This window comes from Pteropus medius, unplaced genomic scaffold (genome assembly GCF_902729225.1).
Source record: "Pteropus medius unplaced genomic scaffold, Ma_sr-lr_union100, whole genome shotgun sequence".
Classification (NCBI taxonomy): domain Eukaryota; kingdom Metazoa; phylum Chordata; class Mammalia; order Chiroptera; family Pteropodidae; genus Pteropus; species Pteropus medius.
Genome location: NW_024340849.1, coordinates 46,290,523 through 46,307,861, shown reverse-complemented (window position 1 = coordinate 46,307,861; position 17,339 = coordinate 46,290,523). Strand labels below are relative to the sequence as shown.

At 36.3% G+C, this 17,339-nt stretch overlaps 1 protein-coding gene across 5 annotated transcripts in view; it reads right to left on the bottom strand.

Moving 5' to 3' along the window:
• Nucleotides 1-17,339, bottom strand: part of PTPRM (protein tyrosine phosphatase receptor type M) — a 699,551-nt gene that overhangs the window by 370,695 nt on the left and 311,517 nt on the right. For all 5 annotated transcript variants that reach the window (XM_039845844.1, XM_039845843.1, XM_039845845.1 and 2 more), the window contains exons 6-7: nucleotides 11,107-11,281; nucleotides 6,155-6,448 (exon numbers count right to left, since the gene is read on the bottom strand). In XM_039845844.1, coding sequence (XP_039701778.1) covers nucleotides 6,155-6,448; nucleotides 11,107-11,281 — 469 coding nt within the window. The remainder of the gene's footprint in view (nucleotides 1-6,154; nucleotides 6,449-11,106; nucleotides 11,282-17,339) is intronic.

Sequence of the window (17,339 nt, the reverse complement as noted above, 5' to 3'; positions counted from 1 at the left end):
GGTCTCATGGTATATGATAAAGACAACATAGAACCTTAACCTTGCAGTTAGCAGAACATTCCCACAGTCAGGGATGCTGGGCCTCTGCCCTAAAGAACTGCTTGATCCCTTCCTTGCTCATGTATGTATGTGTTCGACAAAGTGCATGAGAAGGATACAAGACAGCCACACAGATATATTGTTCTAATGCACAACTACATGTTAGATAAGAAGACAGGCAGTACATGAGAATGCACACTACCATGGGTTGGCACAAACTCAGTCCCTCTCAGACCAAAGAGAATTGGAAGGTTGGAATGACTGGAAGAAGATGAAAAATAGGTCCCATATATTGTGTCACCGAAAGTACTATAGATAAAATGACTATAACTGAATGTTATCGAAACATCTGAGTAGAACAAAAATGAATTTTAATGTCACACATATTTTAAGTTTTTATTACAGTTATGTTAAAGGTTCTAACTAGGCATATATAAAACGAATATACATCTTTTGCAAATAGGTATTAAATTCACTCACCCTTACTAGTTTAAAAGAATGGTACATTATTTAAAAAAAACCCTCTAATTCTTTATATCACTCTTTATTCTGACAAACAGAAAGCTGACTGTTGATGGGATGGCTACACCACTCTGGCACGGGTACTTATTCGTACTTCGACTCTCTGGAAACAGCAGTACTACCTGCTTTAGTGGGCGAGATTTCCGTAAGTCATAAACATGAAGCATTTTTAAATGTTGAGAATTATTAACTTAATTGAAAGCCAAAGTTAGTGTTAAAGTTTCAAAATAGCTCACAAAGAATCACATAAGCTAATACTATGCAATACAATTATTAGAGTAATTAAAAAGTATAAGAGTAATTACATTATAGCAATACACATGCTATAATATGAATAAATGTTGAGGACACAATGCTAACTAGAATAAGCTAGACACAAAAGGACAGATTTTTGTATGACTCCACTTATATGTGGTATCTAGAGTAGTTAAATTCATTGAGATAGAAAGTAGAGTGGTGGTTGACAGAGCCTGGGGAAGGGAATACAGGGAGTTTGTATGGGTACGAAGTTTCAGTTTTGCAAGATAAAAAAGTTCTAGAGATTGGTTGAATGTACTTAACAGTATTAAACCATGCACTTAGAAATAGTTAAGATGGCAAATTTTGTTATATTATTTTACCACAATTAAAAATTTTTTAAAAAATCTCCTGCCTGTTTATTCTCTCTATTTTTCTTCATGTAGTCATCATATTACATATGTATGTATTCATATTTGTTTATTGCCTGTATATTTCCTCCCTCCAATGTATCAGTTCTGAACACAGGATCTTGTTATGCCCTCAGGGCTTGTGACAGTACCTTGCAAATAAAGGTGCTCAAGAAATATTTTATGAATACATTTTTTAAAAGGTGCAGTCATTCTTTTTTCAAATATTTTTAGTTATATTAATTCAAAAGAACACATTTCAGTTCAGCTTTTTTTTTTTCCCCCCTCTCACCAATCTTAATGTTAAGTCATTAAGTTTACCATCATTCTTCTTTAACTCCTGGGGCCAGTTATTAGAAAGCCACTTAACCACAGTTAAACAATAACTAGGATACATAAAAAGCAATTTCTCAAAATAAAACACATAAAAAGTCCACTGTGAAAATTAATCTAACAGCATCATCCATTTCTCTCTTTCAAGTAACTACCACTTAATGGCTTGTGATATACAGGCTGCACATAATTATAAAAATATAAGATATAATTGAAAACATAAACTAAATTGTATTTTGCTTAACTGGATACTCAAGTAATTTCAGCTCTCTGAGGTTACCCAACTACAGCTGAACTGCAAAGTTAGAAAATAATTGGATATGTGTTTAAATCTTGAAACTAGCTCCTGACTATCACTGTTAAAAAAAATCCCATATAGGCAGAGCATTTTTATCATTTGTAAAATACCTTTAGAGATAATATCTAATCTGGTCTTCAAAAACGCCTCTGATACAGACAGAGCAAGCATCACTGCCTTTATTTAGAGATGAGGAGGTAGAACCAGAGAAGCTAAGTGATTTGATCAAGGTCATATATGGACAGCTTATGTATATGTTTAAAATAATTTTCAGAAGCATAAGAAACAAGAACTCTGGAAGCATGCTACAATACAATTCTTGAAAGAAATCTGAGCAGATAATGAGATTGCATCTATATGCCACACATGAAAAATCAATTCCATTGCAAAGAGAAGGACAATAAATAGTGATCTTGCCATTTTAATGCAAGAAGCAAAATACATTTTCATGGGTGCCACCGAAATATGACAGGACAAGTCTCATTGGTGCAGCACAGAAATGAAAAGAGAGCTTGTCCAAAAGAAACAGATTTAATAAAAGAAATGAGAGAATGATGTCTGTCATGAATGCAATGCTCAATTATAGAGAATTCTCTGAGCCCATATTATAAAACAGTGGTCTTTAGATGTTCAATTTACCAGACAAATAATATTTCTAAAACATCTAAGCCAATGAAATCAGGTTGCCAACATCTAATTCTTTTGATTGAAATGTTTTTATATGACAGTCAGCTTTTATTGACCCCATTAAGGTTTCTTGGCCACGCAACGAGACACATATTGTTATTTTCACTTCTGTTTTAATAATAAGGTGACAGAGGTCCAGAGATGGTACAGTTTTCCCAGGTTACATGTACAGCCCTGGGCAGAGTAAGAACTCAATCTGGGCAGCCTGGTCCTGGAGCCTGCTCTAGTACTCTGGCTCTATCACTCTCTGGCATTATCATTTCATAAAAGGGATATTTCAGCACAAAAATCGGGCGGGACATCTCAGAATAAGAGTAATTCTTTAAATTTTAATCTATTTAGCAGTATTAAAAATTCCTTATTTTATTCTCTTTCAGCTGAGATTTTTGTAAACATCATCACAGACCTCCACGGGCCTACAAAACAAGCCTTGATAAGCACAATTAGGGAGTATTTGGACAAGTATAACATAAAAGTAAAACTCAAACACTTTCAGTGTAGAAACATATGATGGATCATCTCATTAAAAAGAGAACACATAAATCATAGAATCTTCATGTTGAGAAGATCATCCAAGTCAACCAGCTCAATCCTCTTCTGAGTATAGAAATCACCTTCTACAATCAGGTTCTGCTGGAATGGATAAGCCATTGGAAACTCACTATTCATGATTCAGCTCTTGACAAATGTGCACAGACACTGTGTTCTTCTCTATCGCCTTTCTCTGTTCTTTCCATCATTCCTCACTAGCTGAGCGAGGTTCCAGAACCTTTCCTATCCTGGGTGCTATCCCTGGAGCACAATCTATTTTGTGCTCTCTCTCTCTCTCTCAAAATGAAGGACCAGAGATAAAATGTGATAGTTATAGGGAGGCTAAGTAGCACTGGTGGAATAAGACCTCCTTCCACATGGGCATTTTGCTTTCTTAATGCAACCTAAGAATATATTAAATTTGAAGGGGGATGTGAGGCAATAGCATTACAGAGTAATACAATATGGATCATATTGTGGATTTATATACATTTAAGCCAAGTCCTCAATCTCTTTTTACATATGCTGCTGCTAAATTTTATTACTCTAATTTCATACTAGTACTCTAGGCTTTTTAAACCATATCGGATGAATGTATAATTATTCCTACTACATATCACCCTAATAGATTCATCACTGGTCAAGCCTTCCTCATGCCATTTTCCATATGCTTTGCAGAATGCTTAGAGTCCCTCCCAGGTATGAGACCCATGATTTGCTCTTTATGATCCCTAAGTGTTCACAAACTACCTGAGTAATAGTTTGGGACCACTATCAAATTTTTCAGTCGGTAGTTTGCAGTAGCTGTCTTCTTCCTTGTAACCCAGTCTGCTTTCCACAGTGTCCCACTGATTACCACCAGTCACCAGTCTTATCTTTAGATTTTCTCAAAAGCCTCAGGTCAAGAAAAAGTGAAACTTTATTTCTTCGTACAGTAAAAAGTCTCATTTGACTTCGTTTTCCTCATCCACCTACCAAGTCTCTCCCTCTTATTTCTGGCTTTTTTCTCTCACCTAACAAATGTCTATTTCCTAAGACTGACTTGTTCAACCAGAGTGGTTTCAAAAAGATTCAATGCCAGTGCATGACATGCCAGGAATAGTGTCAGCCACAGGTTGCAAAGGGTAAGAGGAAAAGAGTACTTTATCATTAGTCTTCTTTGCTTAAGTGAGGCTTAACATTTTTAAGATGTAGTGTTACATGCAAATATCAATTCAAAATTCATTCTAATTCTTTAAAAAGAACTGTCAAGTTTCATAAAAGGTGCATTGTCTTTTGAGAGTTATATATTTATACTTCATTCAGTAGTAACAAAGAGGCTTCCTGAAAACAGAAATACATGGGAAATGTATATAGCAATTGTGTTAATAACTGAAATGTACAGGCAGCAAACCAAAAGAAATGACAAAATATGTAAAAAAAAGAACAGAACTAAAAACATAAAGTAGGTGGGGTTGTTAGTGACTACAATGAAATAGATCGTATCCTTTTTCCAGTCTAGACAATGGAATTCTAACCTTCTTTTGGAGAGAGAGGGAGACCTATATTGGCACGCTCCAAACAGGATTCCTCAAAATAACACAGAAATGAAGTAATACTAAATGTATTGCTTACAGAGCATGCTCAGAGAAGGACAGAGATCATGTGGGCTTCTATTCAGGAATCACTGTATCTGCCCTGGAGATGTCACAAGGCAGTTATAAAGTAATTACAGATTTGAAAGCAATCCCTATATTGAAAAATGATATGTACAGTGTTCTCCACAGCTATTGTTTGCATTGCAATAGATGATAATATAAGAAATTATTTCCCAGAAAAGAAAGGGAAATTTATTCAACTAAAGAGAGAAAGGAAATGACATGGTTTACAGAAGTGAGGAAGAAAAAGAATTATCAAACTCTTTTCCCCTTGGAACCACCAATCAGGGCTGTGGGAACACCAGTCCAAACAGCAGTTCTTATTCCAGAGTCTCTGCTCTGAAGGTGATATGAACATGCAGGTGTGGATCTGGGAAACAGACACAGGGCCGACTGAAACAGGCCCATCACGTGTCCCCAGGAGAAAAAGGCACCTGTTCCCTTTTCCAATGAACACTTAAAAAAAAAACAAAAAACACAGAATACTTCTATGAGTTTTGAACTTGTGGAAACAGTATACTCTAAATTATGAAGGAAAAATGAAAAATCTACAACCGTTAAGGTTTAATCATGTCTCTTACCAGCCAGGGTCAGACTGTACTCTGAATACTTTTAAAACTTAAAAGAATGAAACATATTGATAGGTATCTTCTTAAATAATGCTATCTGAAGAATCCATCAACTCCATAAACATTTACGAAATCTCTTCACCTTAAGCCACAATTCAATATAGGAATTCTTCATTTAAATGATGAAAGAACATTTCATTATCTCTATATTATTTCTCTCCACATCCGACCAGAGAGTAGCCATACAGAAACAACAACAACACTATAATCTCTAATGTGAATCATCTTAGGATTTTGGTTTTTACAAGACTCAACATTTCTCAACCCTACTTTTATTTAAGCTGCAGAGCAGGTTCAGCACAATCAATTAGAACTTTCTAATCTAAAATTAAAGACTGCATGCAGCCCACAAATCACCCTTGCTTATTTTACAAATGGGCCCTATGTCATTGGCAAGCAGCCCCACCATTAAATATCCATCAATAAAAACACAGCTTTACAGTTATCGCTAAGATGGAATCTATTATTCCAAAGCTCCTCCAGGCTATGAGCACATTAATAGTGAACACAAAGGGACCAGGGTGAGAGGATCTGACCTATGAGCAGAAATCATTAAAGCAGATGGCTTCTGAACCATGTGATACTCACAGGAAGGTGTAAATAAAGAACAGAAAAGAAAAGGTGGTGGGGGAGAGACGCCAAGAAATACCAAGCCATGAGGTCTCAAAGTCCACAGGCTAGTGGGCATTGTCCACAGGTGAAACAAATTTTTTGTTCTTGTACAGGATGTGAACAGAGCTGGGGAAGCTGTTAGCCACCTGACAAACACCAATGCTGCATGTCAACACCCAGAAATACAATGGAAAATAGTTCCAGGTTTCCCACACTCACCAGCACACTTTGTTCTTGTTCGGAGCGCTGGCCCAGGAGATCCAGTGCCACCCTCCCCTGGCCTGGTGAGGAGCACACTGATCTCATACTCTGTATCTGGGTCGAGGTGCCCAATCTTATAACTTGTGGAATCCACTGGCTGCCGGTCATTCCAGCTCCCACTGGCCGTGCAGTATTCCACCTCTCGGGCGACAATAGGTCCGTCCCCATTGATGGAGTTGGCATTGAGTTGTATCCACAGGTAAGTTGCCCCCACAGAAGCCAGCTGAGGTGGAGCAATGGGAACAGGTGGCTCTGAAAGGCAAACACAAGAGCCATCTTTCAGACACTCTGGTCTTCAGTCTTAGAAAAGCTAAATGCACATCAGTTATTAAAATACAGATGACATTAACATTTCAGGAATTAACTGATGAGAACAGTTTCGTTTAGGTTTTAGGGAAAAGCATACTGATAAAGGTTTTCACAATGTTCAACTCTGTAACATAAACCATCCTTAAAACCTAAGCTTGCTCAACGTAGGTATATTCTCAATTCGTTTGAGGACAGCACTCATTCTTCTCAGTTACTCAGGCAGCGAAGGATTTTTTTTCACTACAATTAGTAAGTCATAGTATTTAGACTCTAGAAGGCACGCTTTTGTCAACCTCCTTATTGAGAATGTTTTTGAAATCATCAAAAGTGCTAGTTATCTATATCATTAAATTCAGTTTCTTTCTATTTATATGCCAAAAATATTATCATTAAAAAAACGTGGCCAAAATTATAGTTTATCTCATCATAAATGCATATCCAGAGGACTCATTTCCTAAGAAACTATCACGATGGACTCTTTTAGCTTCAGGAGAAGTGAGCAGTCTGGATAATAAAGTCCACCACCGCTGCTGTTCAGGGAACTTCCAGTAACGAGTCTTATTAAAGCAGCAAATAGAAAGAAAAGCTCTGAAGCAAAGCACGAGCTACGCCTAGCTTGATAAAACTCTAAGCAATCAATAGCAAACACTCTTTACAACCCAAGAAAGTCTCTCATTGTTTAAAATCCGAGACCAACTCTTTTTCCAGATCATTGTCTGAGAAGGAAGAGATAGACAATCTTGTTTTAAACAGTACTGCCAGTATATTATTGAGGTGCTAGTTGAATGGCTCTCCAGGCAGCAAATGAAGGCATTCCATATGCCAATGTTACTGTGAGTGGCACCACATGTGATATTTAGAAAGAAGATAATTGTATAAAATAACATATTTCTATCTTAATGAACCTCCACCTGAGAAAAAAGTTAAGATCCAGTGATTTTTTTTCAGCATGTTTCCGCAGGTGGTTTGTACTTTTGGGGGGTGTTTTTAACTCCTCATTTAGCTCATATGAATGCATGGAAAATAAAGCCTGCTATGCTCTATTATTGGCTGGCATGTGCTGGTTTGTGTGCTGCAACTTCTGTCTGCTCCACGACAGACACAGCCAAGTGATCACAGTCACGTTTCTTGCTGAATGAGACCTCAGGGTAGCTAGTACCATTTGAACTTGGCCCCTGAGATGTTATCAGGTGATCCCTAGACCAACTCAAACACCAGCAACATCAGTTCCCTGTGTTGGGATGGGGTGTCTTTGTTCTTTTTTGTATTCAAGGTGTGATAAATCATACTGACATTCTAAAATAGCTGGGGAATCTCATTAGATTGAGTCAAAGTAAGACACTAAAGGATGAATTTTATTTGGGGGACCACGAATTTAGTGTGACTTACTAAAATATTGTTCTTATTGTTTATAAACTACAACTTTGTGCTAGCTTTTAATTTTTTAAAATAGTTCTTACTCGACTCATAATGATTTAACATCAATATATTTCATTCGGTGATTCCTTGAACCAAGATACAAAATGGGCCTTTTATAGTAAGTACATCCTAAGACATTTACGTAGCCAGGCTGAAAGAGCAGTTAATTACTTTGAAGTTGCAAATGATAGCAAGGGTTGCTGAACTGCCATTCAAAATACAATTTAGGGGCAAGGCCACAAAGATTAGTGAGCACACCAGTCATTTAAAGATATTATTACTCGTATTCGAAAATAGACATATCTTTAATGCTTGTTTGTCCTGAGAATATTTTCTCTATCCCTACCCCATTAAGAAAAGTACCATATATTTTAAATCGAATGAGAGATTCAACTAGAACTGGAAATAACTGACAGACATTCAAAAGGAATTGTGGGTTGCTAAAAGCATCAGTACAAAAATAAGTTAATATTTAAATTTTGAATAAACTTTAGCAAAGGGAAGGAAAAAAAGAAAAAAGGAAGGAAGAAAGGGAGAGAAAAAGGGAGAGACTCAATCCACACTAGGTGATAAAAAGCAATTTAAAATATTTAGTTCAAGTGAAAGTGAAAGGACATGATAAAAGTAATTTTAAATCAAACCAGTGATGAAATAATTTATATACATATAGGTACATATACATATACGACGTTGATATGCATATGTGGATGCCTAATATATGTCATATAATTAAATATGATATTGATATAGATGCACATATACATATATTTTAGATATTATATGAAATATTTTTATGTTGTTATTTACCAAAAGCAGTGGTAGACACGAATAAAAGTAATAGTTAAAAGATGACTTGGGCTTCTTCTGGGCAGCTGGTACCAAATCAGTGTGTGACATTAAGAAAGTTATAAACTCTATAAATTTTAGTTTTTCTCATTTAAAAAAAACTAGCACTCCAAATATTATATGCATATAAAAAGTATTAAATTATATACAGATGGCCTAACAATGTCATTGTATATTTTAAAGTAATCGTATCAAGGTAATACTTTATTAAACTAGTAGAATGTTATCTCATTTAAAAAAACTAAATACATGCAAAATATGGCTATAAAATTATAAATAGAGGAAAAGTCGAGTTTAAAATTTGAGTCCTGATTGCAAGCCAATTGTCACCAGTTTTGGCAGTGTGCAGAGATGGAAAGAGGTACCTGGACATTTTTGTCACAATGAGCCATGGTACCTCTATTCTATCATAAGACAGGAAAGTGTGCTGCATAAATGTGAATAAGAACCTATTCATTCTTTGTGTTTATGTTTGTTCTGCCGGACTAGAAATTTCTACTTCACTTATAACTCTCAACAAATGAACTTTTCCACAATAGCAATTTTTAGAGGAGCGACCTGATTTGCATCGTACATATCATGAAGCACGATGCCTCAAGAACACAGGTACTGGCTGGTCACAGTGAAGTTAATGTAGCACCATAAGTCAGAAAAGAAACAACAATCGTAAGGAACTAAATAAGGTGAAAATTAAATAATAATAATGATACATAAAGAACTCAGCCATGAGAACGCCAAGGCTGTTATACTGGGTTCGTTTTTCTACAGTGAGACTCCTCACCTCTCAGAGAGTTTCAGCAGGGTCAAGTATGAGTAACTATGATGAGTTTCGGTTTCCTTGTAGATATTAAGCCTCAACTCAAATACTAACCAGACAGGCTAGTTAAAGATTCACTAGAAACCAAAATTCATAAGAATCTGATATGGCAAAATATATTATTCAAGCAGGTATTTCGATGTGCACTTTTTAACACAAAATATCACTGCTGCATATTAATATTGCTTGAGGAAGGCTCATCGATAAACATTTCTCTCATAAGCCAGGTGTGACTAATACTAGCAGCAGTGATTCCACAATAGAAGTGTATGCCCAAATCACCTATAGATATTATAACAGACTATATGCCCCAAGATTCTGAGTCAATGTGGGTGTGGTGGAGGAGGGGAGACTAGGTGGACAGGCATTTATATTTTTTAAAATTTAGAAAGGCAGTACTGACATGCATTCCCAAATGAAGACTGCTAATGTAGTGGAGCAGGGAGTACGAATCAGCCTGTCTTCCTCCTCCTCCCCATCACAGCTCGAACAGGCGTTGGCTGCTTTCTATGTACACTGTTCTAAGTGCTGTTCATATGTTTTTTGAGTTTGATCTTTCTGATAGAACTATAGGGTAGGTTTATTATTAGGTCTATTTTATACATGGAGAAACAGAGGCACAGATAGGCTAAGCTACTGGTCCACGCCCACATAGCTAGTTCTGGAGTTTGAACTCTGCAGTCTTTAAAACTGTCTGCAAAGAGAAATTAGCTGACAAAAGGAATAATGTTCATCCGAAAGAGATCAATTTTATGTTCCATATTTAACAAATGCAGGGAAAACAATGTAAAAAGCAGGCATCATTCTGTTCTAGGACAAAACAGCAATGGCCTGCCACAAGTTGTCTAAAAAAGGCTTCCTGGTACATCTAAAAGTCCAAATTATTCTGTCTGGGAACAAGAATTGCCTTAGCAGTTTAATCCTATGAAAAAGCATTAAACCAGGTAAAGGAAACTTATTTCCTCTCTCTTTTTTTTCCCTCATCCCCAACCTTCCTAAATATAATGGCTCAATTTTTCAGTCACGCAAAATATAGTAAGAGAACCCAACCACAGCATTATAAATGTTAACTCAGAATTATCAACGTGGCTTGTGTGATACGCCTGACCATTTTTATACTGACATCGCTTCATTTTATTAGCCACCCAGCTATCATAAACACCCTGGCTGGTGCGTATTTGCATTTTAAGTGATTTTCTATCAGTGAAAAAAATTTCCATTCCTTAAAATAATTTATAGGTTGTAATCTCTACATACAGAGTTGGAAGGAGAACTTGCCAAGACAACATTTGTTGCTTTGTATGCAACTAAACCAATATAAATAAAATACATTTTTCCAAAATACTGCTCACATACAAAATCTGTACTTAAAATGCAATCCATCAATATAGCCTGTCATCAAACTACTGTTCAGAAACATACAAGGATAAGTTTAAACTTTAAATAAATAATGAACTCACAACTATGTAACGAGTCTATCTTAACAGACTATTTTGGGGTATAAAAATACATTAAATACCTTTAACTACCAATTCTGCATAGTTTGATATTCCAACACCTCCTTCTGTGCGAATCATACAGCGGTACTTTCCAGCATCTCGTTTTGTTGTATTCACGACATTAAATGAAGCTATGAATCGCCGGGAATTAGTCACCTTTGTTTCCTTCAGAGGAGCATCTCGTACATCAATGCCCTATGTAAATGAGAGTAGTGGGGACAAAAAGAAACAATATCAGCTGTCATATCAAAACAGTAAGACACCTGACGGTATATCATTGACGTTATTTCCATGCAGACCTTGGTTCAATTGTTCATTATCCATAGGCAGGTGTTCCAGGAGAACAGCTGGCCAGGAAACTGAAATTCTGCTGCGATCAACACTTTCAAGATTGAGGGATGCAAAATTGCGTGCCGAAAAATCTTGTTTTTGACCCAGATATTTATTATGTTAAATTAGCTCAACAGGAGAAGAGAAAAAATTTATGGAAAAATTTTCTATTTTGCTCCCAAACTATCAACATTTGGTCTTTTCATAACACTTTATCCTTGTTTTCATGCTTGACTAGGAGACAAAATTAACTCACACACTACCCTATTATTGACCTCATTTTATATGTGAACAAATAAACAATTTATCAAGAATCACATTAAAAACATAAGTAGTTATTAGTGGATTCCCTGCTGAGCAGGTCTGAAGAACTAGTCCAAGCTTTATGATGTTCCTCCTAAATGTACAAAAGCCAGGCAGATGCAGATGCTTGATATTACTTGATACTGAAATGCAATATGAGCAGTCTCTCTCTACGTTACGTCCGATAGTCCCAGGATCACAGAAAGCAGGTTCCACCCCTGGGGCAGCTTTGTCTTATACTTTTCCTGATACATTAAGTAAGTCTTTAATTATGCACAGTTGGAAACCCATTTTATACTTCCTATAGTTTAAAGCCTAAAAGAAGTTTATAGATTTAGTTCCATAAGTTTTTTTTTCACAATTATCAGGAAAGAGGCTTTTAAATATGTCATTTGCAAGTATTAAGTAGAAAGTAGTGAGCAAAGACCTTACAGCTGATGCATGATGCCAAGCCCTATGTCCATTGCCAACGCCGTGCTATCTCTGCATTAAGACACTGGCTCACAATGAAAAAAAGGAAAGCGACTGATGTGCTCATGAGGCTTCCGTTAGTGGGAAGTATAGGTTTGAATACATAATGACGAATAATGGCCTGAGTGGTGAAGGGACACATCGGGTAGCTGGCAGAAATCACAACGTGGACCAACTTTAGATGTGGTAGCCATGGGAGGCCAGTTGGAGGAAATGACATTGGAAAAGAGATCTCAACAGTAAGTAGTAGCTAACCAGGTAAAGGGGAAGGGTGGGAGAGAGGCATTCTAGTACAGAAAGCTCAAGATGGTTAGAAAGAGCTGGAGGCTTTGGATGCAATTAAGACAGCCAGTGGAACTGAGGAGGTAGGCAAGTACCTGTGCATTCGGGGACTTGCAGCTATATCGCAATGTTTGTATTTATAGGTATGAAAATAATAGGCTACAAAATAATAAAACTCATCTGCATTACTTGGTGATTTACATTATGCAAAGTCCTTAAAAACTTTTACCTGTCATATTTCCTTTAATGATATGTCCTAATAAACATGAGTTTGGGAGTCAGACTGACTAGGATTCCAAACCTAACTTCAACATGATTTACCTTCCTAGAGCCTCCCCTTATTCACCTGTAATGAGAAAATGATACAACTCATTTTCAGGGCTGTTTGAGAATTTAAAGATGAATGTAAGGACACTGGCATAATGTCTGGCACCACACATGAGTTCAAGGAGAATGTCAAAATACCACCTTTTTACTTATGAAGCTGATACTGCAGAATATTATTGAGGTGCCGTAACAATGGACTTGCTAATACTGAAGCACAAAATTAAACAGACTCACCAATACAGCCACAGGCCACACTAGAAAACCACAAGACCTCCTGTATTTTGGGAGCTGCTTTAAAACTCACAGGATGGAGGAACAGGGTTCATACAGAAAGTTAGCTCCTAAAGAAGGGTTTGGGCTGTACATTCTCAGAGCTTCCTTCCCAGGCAGCTACTGCTTGGGCAGAAAAAAGGCATCAGGAGTAATGAATTAACACAGTTCCTGCCACAGGGAAGGAAACATCAGAAGTAGGGAAGAGGAGTTCCACCAGCATCATCTTTAGTGCTATTTATCAAAACAGTCTTGTTAATAGTTTAAAAAGTCATAAATGAAAAAGTTACATATATGCCTTATATGCCTGATGTGTTTTTTTAATTAAATCCCCTAAATTTGGTCTGAAGAGGGCACCAGGAAATTAAAAAATAAAACAAAACAAAATCAATAAAGCATTATTAATTATACTATTCCTCTCTGTATTACATATATTCAGTCTCTCATCTTTTCTCCCAAATAAATAATCAAATTCTACCAGTAGGAGCAGCCTTAGACTTACTGCTCTCTAAAATTAGGTTTGCCTTTTTTCAAACTGAAAAAATAAATCTAATCTCCAGTTTTGAGGGAAAAAAATTTAAGCCCTAAAGAAAAGAAGATTTCATATCTGTAAGTATTTATTTTGTTTATTAGTAACAACAACAAAAAGGGCTATCTACTTATTTACTTACTTGTGGCATGAATCTTATAAGATACTTCTATAGTAATCCTGTAATATTTGTCCTTATAGAAGAAGCCTGTCTCAAAAGAATGTTTATTCAAAAGTCTATTACAATGTGTACTTACAGATTTCTCACAACTACTCAAGGCTGTCCTGGGGACGCTCAAGTTTAAGAAGAACTCTTTTTTTTGAATTTATACATATGTTGACAGGATTATTACTTCATACTTATTATCTTCATGCCACAGATTTATCCTTAATCACACAGAAAGTTAGATGCAGCTTCTTCAAGAGAAACAGTACATGGGAAGAAGAAACCAAGAGCTAACTAGTAATAATTTTAGCTTAGCATCCATATCAAATCATAAATCTTGCTCAAATCTATGTCATTTTGTATTAAATTATTCATATGTACATATATCCAAGCATTTGTTCAATCAACACTTAGTGAAAATCTTTTATGAGGAAGGCACTCTATCACTATACGGGGAGCATGGAGTTAAAAGAACAATCTGGTACCTAACTGAATTTACAGTCTGGTTAGAAAAACAGACAAGTAAGGCAATATTGTAGGACAGAGCAATGAACTGCCTAACACAGTAAACCCAGTAAAAGTGGACCTCATGGGAGACGGGTGTGAGGGTCGGCTTTGTAGAAAAGCCACTTGAGGCCACTTGAATTTCTCAGGCAGTGAAGGAGGAGAAATGGAGCCCAGTGAGGAAGAAGAATGCTGTAAGAATCAAGAGGCAAGAACAAGGAACTATGGGGGAAGTATAAGTTATTCAACATGGCTAGAACAGAAGTGCTTCTAGGAATGGTAGGTGATGAGTCTAGAAGGATAAGCACAGTGTAGATCATACCAAGGAATGTGACATGTGGAGGACTATAGTTTATCTTGATTTCAGGAAAGGAAAGATTTTAGGCAAAAGGGCAATGCGAACATATCTATGGGTACAGCAATGGACTGAAGGAAAGAGTGTGGGAGTCCAAGTGATGTCAAGGGAAATTGGTTATATATTTTTCAGAAATCATAGTAACAAATGACAAAAAGAAGGATGAAAGAGAGAAAGGGAAGGATTATAAGTACATTTAGGAAATAAAATCAACAAAAAGTGTATGTTATATTGCAGTAACAATCTCTTCAAGCAGACTATAAGGTCCACAAGGTCAAACAACATAGCTTACTCATTGTGTGTACATGGGTGCACAAAAAATAGAACCCAGTAAATAGCTGTTAACTCGAGGAATCATAGACTCAATGGAAAAAAAAATGTTCCAAAAGTAGAACAGAAATATAAGTTCACTAAATTAACAGATTCATAACCCAGGCTCTAAAACCAGACAACTAATCTTTATTTACAAGGAAGACAAATAGAAAAAAAAATAGAATGTTTTGGAGGTTCTGTGTATCCCTCAGTCAGAAACACAGCCCACTCATCGTGATTGTGGTAGGCAGAATAATGGTCCCCAAAGATATCTATTCCCTAGTTCCCAGAAACTGTAAATAAGTTCCTTTACACAAAAGTGAGTTTGCTGATGTGATTAAAATAAGAGTCTGGAGATGAAAGATTAAACTAGATTAAATGGGTGAGCCCAAATTCATTGCAATACAGTAGGAAGGTAGAAGGGTCAAATGCAGAAGAAGGAGATGTGACCACAGAAGCAAAGGCTGGAGTGAGGTGTTTTGAAGACGGAGGAAGGGACCATGAGCCAAGAAATGAATGAAAGAGGTCTCGAGAAGCTGTAAATGGCAAAAAACAGATTCTCCCTTATAGCTTCTAGAAGGGACCAGCCCTTCCATCACCTTATTTTAGGGCTTCTCACTCACAGTTCTATAAAACAATAAAGCTATTAAGTTTGTGGTAATTTGTTATAGCAGCATAGCACACTAATAAAATGACCATCAGGATAATGAAAAAGTCCAGGGATTTTCATAGGTATACAATCATGAGCTCCTTAACAATGGGGATACATTCTAAGAAATACATCATTAGGCAGTTCCGTCATTGTGGGAACATCATAGAGCATACTTACACAAACCTAGATGGTATAGCCTACTACACACCTAGGCTACAAGCCCATATAGCATGTTTCGGTACTGAATATTGTAGACAATTATAATACAGTGGTAACTATGGTATATCTAAAAGGTACAGTAAAAATACAGTATAAAAGACAAAATAGAAATGGTACACCTATATAGGACTCTTACCATGAATGGAGCTTGCAAAACTGGAAGTTGTTGTGAATGAGTCTGTGAGTGAGTGGTGAGTGAATATGAAGGCCTAGGGCATTACTGTACACTGCTGTAGATATTATAAACACTGTACACTTAGGCTAAACTAAATTTCTAAAACAACATGAGATTAAATCAAGCACAAGACAGAATGATGCAATCAAGAGACATGGTAAACATAAGATGTGAAGCTGTTGCCAACATAACATGGCAGATTGTTTAACAGCGAACTTTTTTTTTATAAGTAGAAAGAATATACCCTCAAATAATAATTAAAAGTACAGGATAATAAATACATAAACCAGTAACAAAGTTGTTTATTACCATTATCAAGCATTAGGTACTATAAATAACTGCATGTGCTATACTTTTATACAGCTGGCAGCACAGTATGTTTGTCTATACCAGCAGCACCACAAATGTGAGTAACGTGTTACACAATGATGTTATGACAGCTGTGACCTCACTAGGCAGTAGAAGTCCTAAAACTCAAAAATAACAACAAAAAACAAACAATCCAATTTAAAAATGGACAAAGGACTTAGACATTTCCCCCAAAGAAGATATACAGATGTCCAGTAAGCACATGAAAAGATGTTTAACATCATCAATCAATAAGGAAATACAAGTCAAAACCACAATGAGATACCACTTAATATCTAGTACAATGACTATGAAAGGAAAGGGAGGGGGAGGGGGACAGAGAGGGAAAGGGCGGAGGGAGGGAGAGAGGGAGAGAGAGAGAGAAACAAGTGTTTGTAAGAATGTAGAGAAACTGGAACCCTTGTGCATTACTGGTGGAAATGTAAAATGATGCACTTACTGTGGAAAACAGTTTAGCAATTCCTCAAAAAGTTAGACATAGAATCATGTTACTCAGTAATTCTACTCCTAGATGTAACCTAAAAGAATTGAAGGGACTCAAATATATCTTCCAATGTTCACAGCACCATTAACCGCAATAGCCAAAAGGTAGACAACAACCCAAGTATCCATTGATGGATGAATGAATAAACAAAATGCTATCTATATATACAGTGGAATATCACTTATCCTTAAAAAAAAAAATAAGGAAATTCTGGCACATGCTACAACATGGATGAATCTTGACAAAGTTATGTTAAGTAAAATATAAATCAGTCACAAAAAGACAAATATGGTATAATTCCACTTATATGAGCTATCTGGAATTGGCAAATTCATAGGAACAGAAAATAGAATGAAGGTTACCTGGGTCAGGGGAATGGGAAAAGGAAAGTTATTTCTTAATGTTTTTTGTTTCAAGTGATGGGAAAAACTTTGTAAATAATAGTGGTAATAGTTACACAACTTTGTGAATATACTTAATGTCACTAAAAGTGGTCAAAATGATA